Below are 20,487 nucleotides of genomic sequence, written 5' to 3' on the forward strand. Positions count from 1 at the left end.
AGTTAAAACATTAGTATTGTGTTGTTTAAAAATGAATCTGAACTTATTTTCTTTGCATTATTCGAGGTCTGACAACACTGCATCTTTTTTGTTATTTTGACCAGTTGTCATTTTCTGCAAATAAATGCTCTAAATGACAATATTTTTATTTGGAATTTGGGAGAAATGTTGTCAGTAGTTTATAGAATAAAACAAAAATGTTCATTTTACCCAAACACATACCTATAAATAGTAAAACCAGAGAAACTGATAATTTTGCAGTGGTCTCTTAATTTTTTCCAGAGCTGTGATATAGTATATATATATATATATATATATATATATAATATATATATTATATTATTAATATATATATAATATATATTAATATTATTAAATTCCCACTGGCAAATTTGGCTATATTGTGTTGAAATAAACAATGTTTTTGTTTTGTTTTCCTTCACTGGTCTCTGGCCCCATTTTTTAAAACTCAGACGGCTGGTTTTACAGACCGCAAGTAGCGCTACTCTTGGACTACCTAAATTAACATTACATAGTCCAAGACTAGAGCTAATCTTGGTCTCTGAAACCAGATGAAAATGAAACGTCATGCTATACTTACAAATCCTGAAATTCCTCAAGCGACTTTTGTGGTGTGAAAACATTTAGCAATCTAATAATCTGTAAAATAAATCGGGCAAAACATTCAGTCAAATATAAATAACTGTGTATTACTGCGTAACAAGTTCAGGATGTGTGGAATTCAAAGAGGACTACTTACATTTTTATGGTTGACACATTTTAGAAGAACAAGTTCTCTATAAGCCCTCTTTGCATGGGTTTGATTCTGAAAAGGACGACTCAACTTTTTGACAGCAACAGGCAAACCAAGTACAGTATCAAGTGCAGAACTGCAAAAGAAAAAAGTAAACACAATTAACACAAATGCATAAGTGAATGGTATGGCTGTTCATAATGTTATGGTAGTTAACCCTTTAAGGACTGTGACGGTGTAAGCATGATCATACTGAAGTGTCATTCTGGGACCGTGATCGGGTAAACACGACAAAAAAAAATTTCATTTCTTTGACTTACTGGGCCACCACACTTTGCAGAACAGCTTGTAAGTGCATATCACTGGATAGGGGAGGGATTGAATTTCACTGCCTGAGACGTGCATTTCATTTTTAAGGGACGGACACGGAGAGTTTACAGCAGCGCACAAAAACAAAACATCAGAGTGTCTTGTTTAGAAAGAAGAAGGAAATGGAAAAACACTGTAACTCATGTATTTGACTTACAATTATATCAGAACATTCATTCAGTCTCCTGTGTTTATATATAGAGGACACTGAATGACTGTTTATGGTATACAGTTTTTATTCAACGCCAGAGGATGTTTCAGAAAATCACGATCCCCATCAGGATGAGTGGTTTATGTAAGGACACACTCCTAAGGGAAATAAAAACCATATACCATGAACAATCATTCAATATTCTGTTTATACCACTAGTATACAGTATAGTTAAAATAAATGGCAATAAAATGTGTATTTTTTTTATTTTTTATCTTAAATCAATTAATTCAGGGATTATTTTACCTGGCAGAACTTTACTTTCATTGTCAACAGGCTGTGCTTCGATGTGTATTAATTAGAACCCTGTTTATGGCATCTTTGCAACCGTCTTTCGATAGAACCTTGAGCTCAGTCTGTCAATTTCCATCCTCTCTGTTGTTCCCTTTCAATTTGAATGACAAGCATTACCGAATGGGAAGAGCCTATCTGATCGTCAATCACTGAGTATATATAAAAAAGCTGTCCTATCAGGGCCTTACTGTGAGGGGGAAGTCCCTCCCACCTCTTTTTGAAGAGGGACGGCCTCACAATAGCACATCGGCATTTTCTCTCTCATCTCACTGAGACAGGTCGAGGACAGCTTTTGCTTCTGCTACCGAATTTGGCCGATTTGTTGGATTTATCCACAAATTTAAAACAAATCCACGGTAAAATCGTGCTTCGAGCATGTCTAAAAGAGTGGTCTCGCTTTATTCTCGCGTCAGTTTTTGACTACAGCTGATTTTGACCCCTCTTAAGAGATTAGCGAGCGGCCATTGCTCTTTTCACTACACAGTCGTGTAATTGATACATCGAGTGGAAAGCTGTTGTTGTGCTGCAGGAGCCCAAGAAGCGGGCCTAAGCATGTTCCCCACTATTGAGGACACGGTCACGGTTTTGGTGTAAGGTTCCACCTTCACCAAAGAGGATAAGGACCCAACCTGTCTATCCAAGCATTGAAGAACAACGGATGTGATGCTTAAAAAAGCTTGCGCATCGCCAGCGCTATCGGCCCGAGCAGCAAATGCCATGGCCATACTGGTGCTCTACCAGAACCAGTTGGCAGAGAGGCTGCAGGAGAGAGCTACAAAAGTGGACACGGGGGGAGCTCCAGACGGTAGCTAAGGTGATGACCGACCTAATATGGGAGTTAGGTCAGGCAACAGGGAGGTCTTTGGTAGCGATGGTGGCCGCCCGCTGGCATTTGTGGATGACACAAGCTAAGGTCGTGGAGACCAAGAAAGTGGTGCTACTGGACGCCCCCATTACACCGGGGCAGACTTTTGGGGCGACCATTGATGTGAGCCTTGAGAGGTCCCACAAGGCCACGGAGGTCGCCTCCAAGTTTTTGCGCCTTCCGGCTTACCGTCAGTGGCCAAGGCGGCATGGGCAGCCTTCTGGGGTGAAAGGGTCTGAACATCGCCCTCCAACCCACAGTAGACAAGCAGGCAGAGGCAGAGGAAGGGCCAGCAGCAGGGGACCACCGCAGGCCAGGGTTAACCAGTTCTCCGGCTGGAGACCAAGGCTGGAGCCTAAGAAAGACCTGCCCCCTCCCAAGCCCAAGGGAGACTGCCCCTATGGGGCCACGGCTGCCACCAAACCCCCTGTCACAAAAACGGCTGTAGTGGGTGATGTCAGACCAGAAACAGGGACCAATACAGAACAGACAGAGGAGTGGAGTTTGGTGAAGCTGACCTCTTAGTTGCGCTCAGCATTTAATAATTAAACAGAGCAGTAAATAAAAGGTTTGAAAGACAAACAAACCACAGGACACGGCACTTGAGGCCAAAATAAACAGAAACAACAAAATGGATTAACACTAAACAAACAGCAGACGAACAGACAAACAAAACAAGGTGAGTCCAAACAAACATACAAGTATCGTGCTGGTCCTTCCAGCACGAAATAGCAATTATGTGCTTGAATTTAAGTTACTTTTTTACTTTCTCCTCACCACACCTGTTCTCCACTCACTGAACACACAACCCCAAGTGAGGGAAAACATGCTGCTTTTATGCAGATGTACCGAGACTTGATTGCTAATCAATCATTCAACTGGAGTCTCAGTACAATTGCATGTGAATTAATAAAGTGAAATTCCCCGTGCTCATATATTATTCATTTTACCTGCATGTGCAGTGCAGTGCAATCCTTGTGCATAAATACAAATATACAATTTAAATCACTTGTGTTCAAAACCCATATTATATCCCGTATACCAACTACAATACACCAACATACAACACAAACAAACAGCCCAGGGGCGGGGCACTTTGCCACACCCCCACCCCCCACAACCAGACTGACCAACGGCAACGACCCATGACAAGGCTGCACCCAGGACTCTGGGTGCTATAGACAATGAGACACGGACACACTCTAAAATTCCGCATAGGTCCACCACACTTCAAGGGTGTGCTCCCCACCACCGTCGAACCAGCGAGGGCAATACTCCTTCAAAAGGAGATCGACAATCTTCAAAGGAAGAACGCAGTATGCTTGGTAAGTCCAAACTATGCCCTCAGTGGCTTTTACTCCAGGTACTTCCTGATGCCCAAAAGACAGCGGTTTCAGACCAATTACGGACCTCAGCATCCTCAACTTGTTCCTCAAACAGAGGAAGTTCAACATGTTGTCAGAAAAGCGTATCCTCCAGTCTGTTCAACCGGGCGAATGGTTCACATCGATTGACCTGCAAGGCGCCTACTTTCACGTCCCGATCCGTCCTGCGCACAGAAAACAGCTGCACTTCGCCCTTCAAGGCAACATGTACATATTCTGCGTGCTGCCATCTGACCTCTCGCTGGCGCCCCGCACATTTTCAAAGTGAATGGATGCAGCACTGGCTCCACTCATTTATTCATTTATACTCAGGTATTCGGATCCTACACTATCTGGACGACTGGTTGGTTTGCACGCAGTCAAAAGCACGTGCAGAGGTGCACACAAAACAGATCATAGATCATGTGGCGAAGTTAAGGCTCTCAGTACATCAACAGAAGAGCAACTTCATACATGCTGTGAGCATGCTTGCCTCACTGTCGGAAGACAGGATTGGAGGTCATTGGAGACCACACTCTCCCTATTCAAAGAAGACGCTCTCCTACAGGTCAAGGTATATCAAAAGTTGTTGGGGCTGATGGCAGCCGCCTTGAGAATCCTTCCACTAGGGCTGCTGAGACTGCGCCTGCTTCAAGCCTGGGTAAATACGCTCAAGGTGCATCCGGTCCGAGATCGGTACCGGCTGGTGTGAGTCCTGGACGCACAGAAACTTCCGTTTTATTAGGGCAGTTCACCTCCCCGGTGTGGACAACAAGGCAGCAGACCTCCTGTCCAGAAGAGCTCCAGACAGCTCGGAGTGGAGACTGCATCCTCAAGTGGTGAAACAGATTTGGGAGAGGTTTCGACCGGCACGAGTCGACCTCTTTGCCACAGCTGAGTCCACTCTGGGTCTGGCAGTTGAACGGAGCCATCTATTTAGATGACATTTGCCAGATGCAATAGTAGAAACACTATAGTCTGCTAGGGAGCTGAGCACTAGAGCCCAGTACTCATATAAATGGAAAGTTTTCCAAGACTGGTGACTTGCTGAAGGTCACGATCCAGTTACTTGCCCGATTGAGATGATATTAACCTTCTTACAACACCTGTTTGACGCAGGAAAATCAGCATCCACTTTGAAGGTATACCTGACAGCAATATCAGTGTGCCATGACAAAAGTGACTCGGTGTCCCCTGGGGCACATTTCCTGACAATGCAATTTCTTAAAGGGGCTCATTTGAGCCCATGGCATCAGCAGAACTGCGCCCTGTTTCATTGAATGTGGCATTTTTAATAGCCATTACGTCTGCCAGATGAGTAAGTGAACTTCATGCGCTGTCCATCGATGACACATGTATGGCTTTCACTGGGAATGACTCGCGGGTAACATTAAGAACAAATCCATCCTTTTTGCCAAAGGAGGTATCCTCATTCCATATTAATTAGTGGTTTTAGAAACTCAGACCTCCCCCACACAAGTCAGAGGAGGACCATAGACAACATTCGCTCTGCCCAGTTCAGGCTCTGCGCTGTTATTTGGATAGGATGGTGTCCTGGAGACAGTCCAACCAGCTGTTTGTCTGCTATTGGTCCCGCTCTAGAGGTCAGGCCTTATTGAAGCAAGGTCTAGCGCTCTGGGTGACAGATGCGATACGCTTGGCGTATGAACAGACGGACCCTGTTACCGGGGGACATTACGGCCCATTCTACCAGGGGCCAGGGAACTTCATGGGCTTTCCTTCATGGCGCCTCCTTAGGTGAGTTATGCAATGCTGCTACATGGACAGGTAGTCAGACATTTGTGTGCTTTTATCGTCTTGATGTTACAAACCGAATGAGACCCTCTCTGGGCTCTAGAGTTTTGCAGGTGGCATGCCCTTAGGCATCACATGGGCTCTGATGCCATCGTCGTGGGGCTGTACTGTCAGTAATCTGGAGCCATGACAACATTCGGTAATGGTTGTCATTTGAATTGAAAGGGAACGTTTCAGAAAACCAGGGGTCTAGTAATAACCTAACGCTCTGCCTACTCCTGCAGACTGATTAGCCAATCATATTCCTCTGACTTATCTTGTAACATCACACGTTAAAAAAACACAGCCGAGGAGAGAGGAGGCAGATCTCCTTCTGCTGTGTCTGCCACTCTAACGTGGCCTGATTTGTGTGGAAGGCAGCAGTAGAGAGAACGAGAAGCGAACAATGACACCGGTAACTCTTTTTGCATTTCTTTGTAATAAGTGTGTGTTATAATATATAGATATATATATATATATATTATATATATATATATATATATATATTATATATATATATATGTGTGTTATACATATACATATGTGACATATATATATATATATATATATATATATATATATATATATATATATATATATATAATTTTTAGGTCCAACATACACATGCATAACGTATGTTCACGAAAACACGAAAAAAAAAAACACTTTACACGTCATAATTTAAATGATTATAATTCCGTGGCAAGCATTCGTTGGCCGACCGTCACTTGATGTACACTAAAATTTTATCAATCGTCCCTTGGGGATTTATTTATAATATCATAGGCATAGTTATTATTATTATTATTATTATTATTATTATGAATATTATTATTATTATTATTATTATTATTATTATTATATGATGTTGGTAATATTGTCTAGTTTCACGATTGCATATTCAGTATTTGCGCTTTGCTTTGTTAGTGTTCGTAGTAAACAAACAGTTTAGGTAAATTGCAGCATTTGTATTGAATAGCACCATTTCAATGTAAAAAAAAAAAAATGTAACAAAAAAGTCCGAATTGCTGCCAATATCTTATTCCTCCCCAATTACTGGGGCCACCAGCCACTGCTGATATTAGTGTATGTTCAAAAGTTGCAAAAAGCAGACAATTTGTATACAATTAAGCTTATGTTTTGCTTAAAATAGGATCACTCCATTACAAATCACCCCCAAAAAGTTGGATTTTAAACCCTACTGTCTCCGATTTACACAAAACCTGGTTCTTATAGTTATTTCAGGCAAACGAGCTAACAAAAGTTAGAGAGGTCAAAATGTGGTTGATGGTTGACTTGTGGAGGGTGTCATTTTACTGGAAATTGCCTTGGCAAATTCAAAAAAGGTATTAAAGAAAACAAAAGGAAGTTACACCTTAAAGGTTTGTGACCTTTGACCACTTCTATGTGACATGGATATGTTACTAGCACTGCTATCATAGTAATGAAGTAAAGTATGGAAGGTTTTGCACTCAGTTCAGAATTCGAGAATTGTTGTTGAGTATAATAGGTCCCAGGAATTCTTTCAATCCAGACTCCTCCCCCAAGTCAACTTCCCCACATGAGGAAAATTCATTACTGCAGTGATGGTTGTGCTGCCCAATACAAAAACCAGATTAGTTTCATAAATCTCACTCTTCAGACGGCAAAAGGCCCTTGTGATGGTATCGGGGAAACAGTCAAGCGAAAGACTGCAAAAACAAGCTTGTAGCGTCCCACTGATGGCCAGACTTCAAGACTGCAAGACTGCCTTCGACAGCATAACCTTCATCTTTGTATCCGGGAAAGACACCATGGTCAATGCTGAACACTTAAAATTAGATTAAAGTCCACATTAACCATAAAGGGCATTAACTAAATGCTTGCATAGATTTTTGGGGTATTTTTGGGGATTCAATAAAATTAAGAAAAAAAAAAGCTCCAATAAAACGACACCTCCCACATGATTACAATTCCGGAACCCTTAACAAACTTGAGCCCCTCCCTAGTATTTTTTATTTGTATCATTGTGCCATTGATCTTACGCTGCCACATCAAGGTAGATCTTCTCAATTTCTTTAATATAATTATCATTAGGCATTTGATTCTTGTGTATTTCATTTTGGTATTTCAGCCTATTTTTCTCGAAATATTCTACTTCTTTTATAATGTGTCTTCATCCCGGCGGCATTAGTTAATTAATCTATTTTTTTTTTTTTTTTTTTTTTTAGTTCAAAACCAATTTTTTGAAATCTTCTAACTGATGTTACCTTTGCTTCCTACATTACTTTTAACAATGCTTCTTTCAGAATCATTCGCATTCATGTCCATAGCTAATTTATCTGCAATCCGAGAGTTACTTAAAGAGTAAGTAGCGAGGTTCCGAAAAATATAGCGTTACACATCCCCAGGTGTTGCTACAACAGTTTAAATAACGTACCTGTCATTTTTCTTTTCATTGTTAACATCTTAACAACTTTTTACATTTATAACTTTAGTTTCAAAGCTCTTTTCAAAATGGCTGCTCTAGTGCACTGATAGTGTAAAGATTATTGCCAACATTGTAAACAGGTAACACAGTAATAAAGATCCACGATGTGGTACAAAAAAAAAAGCCAGCGCACTTATTGTTTTTTTTTTTTTTTTTTAAATCCTGCAGTGATTTAGAGGGCAGATCTCAAACCCCAGTGCACTACAGCGGCTATCTGGAAAAGAGCTTTGAAACAAGTGTCAGGATGTTAACAATGAAAAGAGAAATTACAGGTAAATTATTTAAACAGTTGTGGCAAGAAGAGGGGAAGTATAACGCTATATTTTTCAGACCCTAGCTACTTACTCTTTCAACATCTCTCTAAAAAGTTATTGTGAGAGGGTTAGGGTTAGGGTTAGGGTTAGCTCTCTGTTCTGCTAATCTGTCTTGTTGAGTATTTGCCTGGCTATCTTGGACTGTTGTTGCACTCTGGACCTCGTCTTTCCTCCACTCACATCCACAGGATTTATAGATTTATATTTTATTTTTTAAAAGATTCACACAAAAATCTTTTTGCTCAATAGAGCCAAATTCCCCATGTTTCTGTATGTTTAAACATACCGTGGTGGAGGGAATATATAAATATGGTGAATTCATTTTCATTTTTTTCACAAATTATATGTAGTTATCATTTCAAGTTTTGGGTGGGTCTTAAGGCTTAATAAGATTTTTTTTTTTTTCTAATGCAATTAAAAGTTTGTCAAGCCTGCTTTGACTATTTTCTTACCTTCTTGTTCCTAGACCTTTATGGAATCACCAGGGGTAACCCAAATTTAACAAGGACTATTTATTTTTTCAAAGTTAGACATGAACTAAACTGTATTATTTTGTTGGTTCTTCGTTTTCATGTAATAACATCCGACAAATGTACTTTCCATGCTAATAATGGTAGCCGCTTATTAGCAGTTAACAAAATATCAGGATCCTGTCCATGAGTGAAAAACTGTCCTGAATGGAAAATAATCAAAAACAATAAATCACACCAACTCTGATCACTCCGGCCTGTCATGTTCACAGTCCTGTTTCCAAGGAGACGGCCGAGTGACTCTGACACTGGGGGCTTTGCTCACAACGTGCCTCTGCATGACTGTTCACAGCAGCAAAAAACAGACTTAAGCCATTGCAAAGCCTGCTCTGTAGGTCACTTTAGGATGCTTGAAAATAGGACAGCTGCGTTTACACTACAGATTTTTTTATTTTTTTTTTTAAAGCCGTCCTAACAGCTAACCCGCCTCAAAGCCAGCTTAAAAGTAGATAGTGTAAATGGGGTGATAGAGTGTGTTGTATTTGGTACATCAAGGCTGGCTTTAGTTTGCAATGAAAAATCATTATTTGTTAAACGGAGATTCCTCATTCCATTGTATTAAACAGGGCATTGTATATCTTCCACATTCTTCTATGGTCAGAACTGAACAGGGTTGATGCTTTGTGCACAGGTAGTCTAGCTTTGCTGGTTAGGTTCTGAATCAATGGCAACTGTAATTAGTTATGTGAGCAACATAAATTGAAATACAATTCCTCATCCCAGAGTTCACTGGCCAGAACATTAAGATTGAGTATTGACTGATTGACTGTGTATTCCTTAGCTGCAATATACATAGGCACTTACAATTACGGTTCGTTTTATTTCGTACTGCACATCACAAACAAAAATATACAAAACAATTAAAAACAAAGCATTACTATCGTACTGTTATCATACACACACGTATTGCAAAATAACACAAAGCAAATTAAATATCTACTTGCTGAAGCTGTTTTTATTTTAGCCAACGAGGTGCTCACATGTGGCAGCAATGAACTAGCAAAAGCCACAAGGCAGTGACGACAGCTCCCTAGCAACAAGCCTCCTATGTTGTTGTTGGGAATGGATTATTTCAATGCAGCAGGTTTTTGTGCATTTGGGAAAGGTGAGGAAGACTCATGAAATTAATTGGAAATTGAAGTTGATGAGATGTAATTAAAACGGTGTGCTGCTTTTTATACGAAAAATGAGATAAACCAGGTTACATAGAAGATATATACTGGACCCTGACGCACCCAATAAAACGAGGGAGTGGTTGACAACAATTTATTTGTTAGCCTATTTGTTTTTCTATGGGTCTCTCGCTATATTGCAGCCCCCGATATACAATATAATGGATTTATTTTGGGCTCCGACACCTGCGATATATCGAGTGGGTGTATTTTCATCAAATCTAACCATGAAAAGTAAACATTTCTCTAGTTGAACTTAAAACTACACATTTCTAATTATTTATGTCTAGTCAAACTGTCGGCAAGGTTCCCCCACAAAAAATTAAATATTACTGTCTTACCTTAAGATTAGAGAAAAAAAAACTCCACGGGGAACACAAGAATAACTATTTACAAGTCCAACGTAACAAAGTCTGTGCTCTCTCCAGAGCTTATTTTCAGTTTTTATTCAGAAATATTATGGCATCCACATTCCGTTTTCAAAGAAGAATAAAGTTTGTTCACAAGCATCCCTGCTTTGCTGAACACACGCTCGCTCGGGACCAATGTTGCAGGGATACTTAACATGCTCTTTGCCAAGGCTGCTAGGTTGGGAAAGCGTGTCTGGTTATTTTTCCACCAAATCAGTAACTGGCCACTTTAATTCAAGAAGGCGTTCAAACATATATAAACTTTGATCCACCTTGTTTGTACGTCCTGTATTAACTTGAGTGGTGCTTTTTCTGTGTTCAGCATTTCTGTTTGTTTCCTATTTAAAGCACTTGTTGCCATCTCACTCTTTTTAAAATGTGCAACCGGTCTCCTTGCTGCTGCCACTAACGTATGGACTTGTATATCCTCCAAGCTTTTCTGAATGCAGAAATTTATATTTGTGTCCTGCACAGCTCACATTTGCCACGCTACCAAAAAATAACACAACACGCTCGCTTGCAGAAAGCAAAGACATTGCTCTGCACCAGTTGGCTGCATTGTCATAAACACAAGCTATTACCTTTATAGCCACTTCAAACTGTGTTTATCTGATTGATCGCTTCTCTCGTGTAATTTTCATGTCGCAATACTTTTGACTCAAGTTCCCAGTTTTGCTTAATGTAATGGCAGGTGACTGTTAAAACGCTTCTTGTGCTATGCTTGTCCATACATAGGTAGAGATGGACACTGAATTACACTCCTGGCTTAAAGCCTGTCAAAGCTTTTCCTTTGCACGTTCGTGATCCAGAGCAGTGAAATTGGAGAATTTGTCTTTCGACGGGACATTTCATAGCCCGGAGCAAGATTTTCAATCAGATTTTTAAATGCAGCTCCCTGTACTATACTAACAGGTCCGATGTCTTGAGTGACAACATCCACTATCAGGCTCTTTTTGCTCTGACGCTTTTTGGATCAACTTTCTTTCCAAAATAAACTGTCACTGAAAGTGTTGTTTCCTATTGTTTTTTAACTTGTGTTCCCGCTGTCATGTTTTGTTTGGTGCTGTCTTATCAAATGATCCCACAGGTTCGTGGTATTGCCACAGAAGCTCATTAAAACACAAACAGCACATTTTACCTTTCCATTTTGTTCTTTTGTAAAAATAACAAAAAAACAAACAAAGAAAACAAAACAAACAAAAAAAAAAAACATTTGACTAGCAAAACCTGATCCTGAAATGCAGCCTACCTTGTGAGGGAGCACTGGGACATGACCGTTTACAATGAGTTGTGTTATATTTATTTTGTTTTTATTGTTGCAATGTGTAGCCGTGTTAGTTTAATTCCATGTGCAGCTTAGCCACGGTGTTTTCTTCAATAACGGTATATTGCTTAATAACAGTAATTAAAACCCTAAATATTTAACGTCGACAAAATAGATGAAACGCTTATATGTTTTGTAGATATTATTAGGCACTGTTAAAAATACTGTGTGCGAGAGCATAGTATGAAAAAGAAACAAATGACTTAAACAAGGTTTTATATGTGATGTGTTATACATGTAACTATTTAAAGTTTTTGTTTGTTTGTTTTTGTCACGCTTACTCTGAAAATGTATGTGCTGCGCAGTGGGCGGGGAGGATTTTTTTTGTTATTATTATTTAAAGGAACCAAAGGAAAGGCAAAGAATAAGAGAGTTGATTTACATTTTGCCAGTCCTAATAAAAAACGGTCCTATTAGCGTTTTTTTTTTTTTTTTTTTTTTTTTTTTTCCCAAACCAGGTGGTTATTTTATCCATCGATGGTTATTCCAACGATTCGATGCATTAATGCACTATCCCTATAGGAATACTTAAAATCAATAGAATAAAAAAAAAAAAAACTAATGGGAATTTGGTCTTTTTAAAAGTATTTATTATTTTTATTTTTGTAAATGTAACACATTTTCACAGAACAACCTTTCTTTTTGCGGGCCACTGTCAGTCACATATCTGAAAACATGAGACAGCTGAGCTGTGTTTCCAACACCGGTTGTTTCATCTACCATTACAGCTATGCACTTGGCTTCCTGTACTTCTGCTTTTATTGCACAGCAGAACCTGAGACACCGAATATATTAAGTTAAAGGTACCTGAGAATACTGTGGCTACTGATTAAGAAATCAGAAAAAAGTAACTTGCTCATTGTGAACATCAATCCAGGTTTGTCCAAAAGTTTTGAGTGCTTTTGTGGCTCCCAAAGATTTCTGACAAAGGTCTTCGTGAAAACGGATTCATAACCAAATCGACTATGATGTCTCCACTGTCTTAACTTTTTTTTTTTTTTTTTTGTAAAAAGTATCTCAAAATATTACTTTGAAGTGATTGGACAGCTGCAAAACCAGATCTTTGACTTTCCCATTGGTTAAACTACTAAGACCTTCAACTGAAACAGAGAATCCCTTCAACGGTTTATGTCCTGCCTCTGCTCACTCATGATTGGACACCTTCATAACAAACAGAGATCTTCTTCAGCTGTGACTGAAGTGCCCACTCCTGTGTATATTTTCTGTTGTGTGTTTAATGTTGGTGTATAGTCATTGGCACACGGGATATAAACGGGTCTGTGTAACACAAGTGTTTAAAATGTATATTTGTATTTAGGCACGAGGATTGCGCAGCACTTCACGTGCAAGTAAAAAGTAATAATATGTGAGCACGGGCAATTGCACTTTATTAATTCACGTGCAGTTGTACTGAGACTCCAATTGAATGACTGATTAGCAGTCGAGTCTTGGTACAGCTGTATAAAAACAGCATGTTTTCACCCACTCGCGGTTGGGTGTTCGGTGAGTGGAGAAATGGAGAGAGAGCAGGATAAACTATTTATAACAATTGCTATTGCGTGCTGGTGGGACCAGCACGATACTTGTTTATTTAGAAACTCACAGTGTTTGTCAGTGTGTCTGTCTGTGCACCGTTTTGTTAAGTACAGTCAGTTTTTGTTTGTCTCTTTTATTTTGGCGTAGAGTGAAAAAACACAACAAAAAAATGGGATGGAAGGAGGATAAAGAGGTGAGGGACAGGGAGGAGGAGTGTCGCCTAAGGACCAGACATCCCCAGCGATGTAACAAGCCCTTGCCGGGGTGCCTCCTCCCCGACCAGGACCATCTGTTTGCCAACTGTCCCTTCCGCTGCCCCTACCAAGAGGGAGAGGAGGGACTTGCGCAGGAGAGGAAGGTGAGGAGGAGTCAGAGAAGGGGAAAAGGGAAGAGGATCACAGAGTGTCCACCGCCCAAGTCTCCACCAGCAGGGGAAGAATGCCTGCTGGTGTTGCCTCCAGAGGGAGAGGTCCCACCGCTGTCTCCAGAGCCGAACCAGTCCCCTGCAAGTGAGGGAGAGCCGCACCAGTCCCCTGCAAGTGAGGGAGAGACACACTAGTCCCCTGCAAGCGAGGAAGAGCCGCACCAGTCCCCTGTAACAAGGGTAGACTACTCGCTGCTCTCGTCTCCGTCGCCAGGAGACTACACGCCACCTCCACCGCCAGGAGACTACATGCCTCCGCCACCTCCACCGGCAGGCGCAGAGCAGTAGGAGCTGCCTCTACCACCTCCACCGGCAGGCACAGAGCAGCAGGAGCTGCCTCTGCCTCCGCCACCTCCATCGGCAGGCGCAGAGCAGCAGGAGCTGCCTCTGCCTCCACCACCTCCACCGGCAGGTGCAGAGCAGCAGGAGCTGCCTCTGCCTATTCCACCAGCAGAGGGTGAATGCCTGCTGGGTCCCTCACCACCAGCAGAGGGTGAATGCCTGCTGGGTCCCTGTCTACCAGCAGAGGGTGAATACCTGCTGGGTCCCTGTCTGCCAGCAGAGGGTGAATGCCTGCTGGTATCACTTCCCCCACCAGCAGAGGGTGAATGCCTGCTGGTATCACTTCCCCCACCAACAGAGGGTGAATGCCTGTTGGGCCCCTTTCCACCAGCAGAGGATGAATGTCTGCTGTTATCACTTTCCCCACCAGCAGAGGATGAATGTCTGCTGGTATCACTTCCCCGACCGACCCACCCTCACGAGGAGAGGAGCTGGAGCTGCCTCTGCCTCCATCACCATCAGGGGGAGAGGAGCAGGAGCTGCCTCTCCCTGTACAAGAAAGAATACCAGGACTTGATGCTGTCATTCCTCAGCAGTCACTATATAGTCTGCTGAGGGGAGCACGGCTACGAAGAGGGCCAGCACATCAGCTTGTCCTGACTCCCTGCCTCGCTTCGCCCAAGGATGCCTGTCTCGCTTCACCCAAGGATGCCTGCCTCGCTTCGCCCAAGGATGCCTGCCACGCTTCGCCCAAGGATGACAGCCTGGCATCGCCTGGGATTGCCCGTCGCTCCGCATCGCCCGGAACCCCATAAAGGGGAAATGCCGGCCACGAAGAAGGGGGTGGAGGTCTGGAGACCACCAACCCCAGCAGCAGTTTCGCTGCCGGAGATCGTGGGGGAGGTCCGGGGACCTGCTCCCACTGCAGCTTCTTTGCTGCTAGAAGTACGGTGGTCGAAGCCCCACCAAGGAGAGCTGCCGGCACCGAAGAAGGGGGGAGGCCAGGAGACCACCCCCCAAGCAGCCTTTCCACTGCCAGGACTACCCTGGCAGGAGTATGCCACCCCGCTGTCAGCATTGCTGCTGACAGCCTTACGACCTGTGGGCCCCTTGAAACCTCCGGTTCTGGCCCAGGACTTTGTGCTGGACTTTTGGGCTTTTAAGGGGGGAGGTGGCCATTGAGGCCATGTGTGCTTTGCATGGGGGGGGGGGGGGGGGGTGCCCACTCCTGTGTATATTTTCTGTTGTGTGTTTAATGTTGTTGTATAGTCATTGGTACACGGGATATAAACGGGTCTGTGTAACACAAGTGTTTAAAATGTATATTTGTATTTAGGCACGAGGATTGCACAGCACTTCACGTGCACGTAAAAAGTAATAATATGTGAGCACGGGAAATTGCACTTTATTAATTCACGTGCAGTTGTACTGAGACTCTAATTGAATGACTGATTAGCAGTAGAGTCTTGGTACAGCTGCATAAAAACAGCAGGTTTTCACCCACTCGCGGTTGGGTGTTCGGTGAGTGGAGAACGGGAGAGAGGATAAACTATTTACAACAATTGCTATTGCGTGCTGGTGGGACCAGCACGATACTTGCTTATTTAGAAACTCACCGTGTTTGTCAGTGTGTCTGTCTGTGCACCGTTTTGTTAAGTATAGTCCGTTTTTGTTTGTCTCTTATTTTGGCGTAGAGTGCCGTGTTTCTGTTTTCGTGTTTAAAACTTTTATTTAAAATAAACCGGCTCAAGCAAGCGCCATCATCATTTCACATCATCTGTCTTTGTGTATTTAATTTCTTCCTGGTTCTGACGCCGCCCACCTCGGCCGTCTCTGTGACACACTCCCATTGGTTAAACTTACTCAAGACCTTCAGCCAAGACACAGAATACATTCAACTGTTTATGTCCCATCTCCACTCACTTATGATTGGACTGCAGCAGAGAAAATGCAGATCTTCTACTGGTTGATTTTATTTTATATAAAAAAATAAAATTATGCACAATTAAATTGTAAAAAAAAAATCAAATAACCTGCAATGAACTCTTCAGTTGATTAGTCGGTCAGATTATTTTTTTAATCGGGGTGTGTGTTTACAACATTATATTAAGAAGAGCCACAACAGCAGAATATGGCCAATAGATCCCTCAGCATAAAGTGCATTTAACATAACTGTAATCAAACTGAGAGGTTGTTTATTATTATTATTATTATTATTATTATTATTATTATTATTATTATTATTATTATTTCGGTGTTTCCAGTACTGAAAAAGGTTACACAAGTCTACAGATCTGAAGGACACACAGACTTCCCTGATTTACATACACATGATATATCATGTATTTATACATGTCCATATCATGTACGTAAATTTTGTATATATATACACAAAAAATACAAAAAAGTGTTTCTGGACCAAATACCTGCCCATAAAAAGTACCACCCATGGGCCTTACCCCTAACAGATTCTCACAGCTGTCGACCTCCAGTATGTATATATATATATATATATATATATATATATATATATATATATATATATATATATATATATATATATATATATATACACACACACACACACACACACACACACACACATATACATACATACAGTGCCTTGCAAAAGTATTCAGACCCCTGACCAATTCTCTCATATTACTGAATTACAAATGGTACACTGAAATTTTGTTCTGTTTGATTTTTTTTTTTTTTTTTTAAAACACTGAAACTCAAAATCAATTATTGTAATGTGACATTGGTTTTATGTTGGGAAATATTTTTAAGAAAAATAAAAAACTGAAATATCTTGCTTGCATAAGTATTCAACCCCTGTGCTGTGGAAGCTCCCAGTTTGCACCGATGAAAGAAATTGACCTAACGAGGAAACAATTACCTTACCATTGGCCTCCACCTGTGAACCATTAAAGTTGCTGTCATATTTTCTGGATAAAAACCCCACTGTTGAAGGATCATTGGTAAGGCTGTGAATCTGAAGGAAAATGAAGACCAAAGAGCATTCTACAAAAGTTAGAGATAAAGTAATACAAATGCATAGATTAGGGAAAGGGTACAAAATAATATCCAAGTGTTTGGATATCCCAGTGAGCACAGTTGGATCAATAACCAGGAAGTGGAAGTTGCATCACACCACCCAGACACTGCCAAGAAAAGGCTGTCCCTCAAAACTCAGCACTCAAACAAGAAGGAGACTTGTGAGAGAAGCCACAGAGAAGCCAACAATCACTTTGAAGGAGCTACAGAGTTCAGTAGCTGGGAGTGGAGTAATGGTGCACCAGTCAACCATATCAAGAGATCTGCATAACACTGGCCTGTATGGGAGGGTGGCAAGAAAGAAGCCGTTACTCAAAAAGTACCATCTGAAAGCACGTCTGGAGTTTGCCAGAAAGAACATAAGAAAGTTTACAAACGACAGGTGGCCATTCGGCCCATCTTGCTCGTTTGCTTGTTAGTAGCTTATTGATCCCAGAATCTCATCAAGCAGCTTCTTGAAGGATCCCAGGGTGTCAGCTTCAACAACATTACTGGGGAGTTGATTCCAGACCCTCACAATTCTCTGTGTAAAAAAGTGCCTCCTATTTTCTGTTCTGAATGCCCCTTTGTCTAATCTCCATTTGTGACCCCTGGTCCTTGTTTCTTTTTTCAGGCTGAAAAAGTCCCTTGGGTCGACACTGTCAATACCTTTTAGAATTTTGAATGCTTGAATTAGGTCGCCACGTAGTCTTCTTTGTTCAAGACTGAACAGATTCAATTCTTTTAGCCTGTCTGCATATGACATGCCTTTTAAGCCCGGAATAATTCTGGTCGCTCTTCTTTGCAATCTTTCTAGTGCAACAATATCTTTTTTATAGCGAGGTGACCAGAACTGCACACAATATTCAAGATGAGGTCTTACTAGTGCATTGTACAGTTTTAACATTACTTCCCTTAATTTAAATTCAACACTTTTCACAATGTATCCTAGCATCTTGTTAGCCTTTTTTATAGCTTCCCCACATTGTCTAGATGAAGACATTTCTGAGTCAACAAAAACTCCTAGGTCTTTTTCATAGATTCCTTCTCCAATTTCAGTATCTCCCATATGATATTTATAATGTACATTTTTATTTCCTGCGTGCAGTACCTTACACTTTTCTCTATTAAAAGTCATTTGCCATGTGTCTGCCCAGTTCTGAATCTTGTCTAGATCATTTGGAAGGACCTCTGCTGTTACAATAGTGTTTGCCACTCCTCCTACTTTTGTGTTGTCTGCAAATTTAACAAGTTTGCTTACTATACCAGAATCTAAATCATTAATGTAGATTAGGAATAGCAGAGGACCTAATACTGATCCCTGTGGTACACCACTGGTTACCACACTCCATTCTGAGGTTTTTCCTCTAATCAGTACTTTCTGTTTTCTACATGTTAACCACTCCCTAATCCATGTACATGTGTTTCCTTGAATCCCAACTGCGTTCAGTTTGAGAATTAATCTTTTATGCGGGAGAGTGACCCAGCTGCGATGTGGGAAAAGGTTTTGTGGTCAGATGAGACCAAGATAGAGCTTTTTGGCCAAAACTCAAAGCGCTATGTGTGGCGCAAACCTAACACTGCCCATGCCTCAAGACACACCATCCCTACAGTGAAATATGGTGGTGGCAGCATCATGCTGTGGGGATGCTTTTCATCAGCAGGGACTGGGCATCTTGTTGCAATTGAAGGAAGAATGGATGGAGCAAAATACAGGAAAATACTGCAAGAGAATCTGCTTCAGTCTGCTAAATAAGTGAAGCTTGGGAGGAAATTCACCTTTCAGCAGGACAATGATCCCAAGCACAAGGCCAAAGCAACATTGGAGTGGCTCAAGAACAAAAAGGTGAATGTCCTACAGTGGCCCAGTCAAAGTCCTAATCTCAATCCCATTGAGAATCTGTGGCACTATTTGAAAATTGCGGTCCACAATCTTCTTCCAACCAACCTGAACAACGTGGAGCACATCTGCCAAGAAGAATGGGCCAAAATCACTCCGCCACTGTGTGCAAAGCTGGTACATACTTACCCCAAAAGACTTAAAGCTGTTATTGCAGCAAAAGGTGGCTCTACCAAACATTAATGTGTGGGGGTTGAATACCTATGCAAGCAAGATATTTAAGTTTTTTATTTTTCTTAAAAATATTTTCCAACATAAAACCAATGTCACCTTAAAGTAATTGATTTTGAGTTTCAGTGTTTAAATCTGTTTCCCTCGTCCTCAGCTTGGATAGAAAACTTAAACTCAGAGGAACTTAGAGCTTTGCCGGTCACTCTAACTGCTATCCGAAAGCTGGCTGAAGATATCTTCTTGTAGGGGTGTGACGGCCGGCTCTCCAAACAAACCCACTTGGGTTCTTTTCCCTTCTAAAAAATCACGTTACACACACAGGTTTGAAAGAAAAATAGCGCGGATGTGCAACTTTAATAAGAAAAATAAGCAAAAACAAAGCCAAAAAGACAAAATAAACACCTAGCTCCTTCGGAGCACTAACTAAACACTTGTTGCAAGGTCCTAACTAGTTCGCAGGACGGATACGCCGTTTACCTGCCACAAATACACACAAAATACAAACAAGTTCCACACGATACCTTTCTTCAATACAACTGCTCACACACACAGTCAGGCTCCTTACTCAGCAGCCTTGAGCAGACTGGCTGCCTCTCTTAAATACCCTGCACCTGGCACTAATTTACAATTACCATCAGGTGCAGGGGACAATTAAACAATAAGACAATTAAACAATTACATAATTAACCAATTAAACAATAAAAACCCTTAGCCCATTCACCCAAGTGTGCATTTTCACATGGTTTTTAAAGCAGGGAGGATTTTAACCCCCTCCCTGCTATCTCACAAGGGGGTTTAGTTTTTCGTTTTTTAACAATTAGAATTTGTCCTGTACAAATATATAGAAAAAACTTGCTTACTTTCTAAGAGAAGATTTAGTTTTGGTTTCTCTTAGAGAGAAATTACAAACAAGCAGCTAAATTACAGGGAGAAAAAAAAATAATAACCAAGTAGTATATATCTTAGTTTTAACAGAAATCAAACTGATATTCAGAGGTAATATTTTTCGTTAAAAAAACAACTGCATCACACTCAACTACCATTCTCTCTCTCCTCTTCATGTCCCGCCCCATAGCAACCAATACACACTCCTGATTTGCTGGTACATTAACCTCCCAACTCCCACCTAATAGGCTCTTGTTAACTGTCAGTAAATGTATTGTATTCAAGCCCTCAAAACACACAAGAGTATACTGCTGCAGATCGGAGGATCTCACATCGCCGCTTCTAAAATGTATTAAATCATGTAATAAAATACTGCACCGTT

The 20,487-nt window shown here is 41.2% G+C and overlaps 1 protein-coding gene across 4 annotated transcripts in view; it reads right to left on the bottom strand.

The window, feature by feature from the left end:
* mapk9 (mitogen-activated protein kinase 9) overlaps positions 1-20,487 on the bottom strand; it is a 64,159-nt gene that overhangs the window by 14,891 nt on the left and 28,781 nt on the right. For all 4 annotated transcript variants that reach the window (XM_041222929.1, XM_041222927.1, XM_041222928.1 and 1 more), the window contains exons 3-4: positions 761-890; positions 602-660 (exon numbers count right to left, since the gene is read on the bottom strand). In XM_041222929.1, the coding sequence (XP_041078863.1) occupies positions 602-660; positions 761-890 (189 nt within the window). The remainder of the gene's footprint in view (positions 1-601; positions 661-760; positions 891-20,487) is intronic.

Source organism: Polyodon spathula, chromosome 22, assembly GCF_017654505.1.
Source record: "Polyodon spathula isolate WHYD16114869_AA chromosome 22, ASM1765450v1, whole genome shotgun sequence".
In the NCBI taxonomy this organism is placed as follows: domain Eukaryota; kingdom Metazoa; phylum Chordata; class Actinopteri; order Acipenseriformes; family Polyodontidae; genus Polyodon; species Polyodon spathula.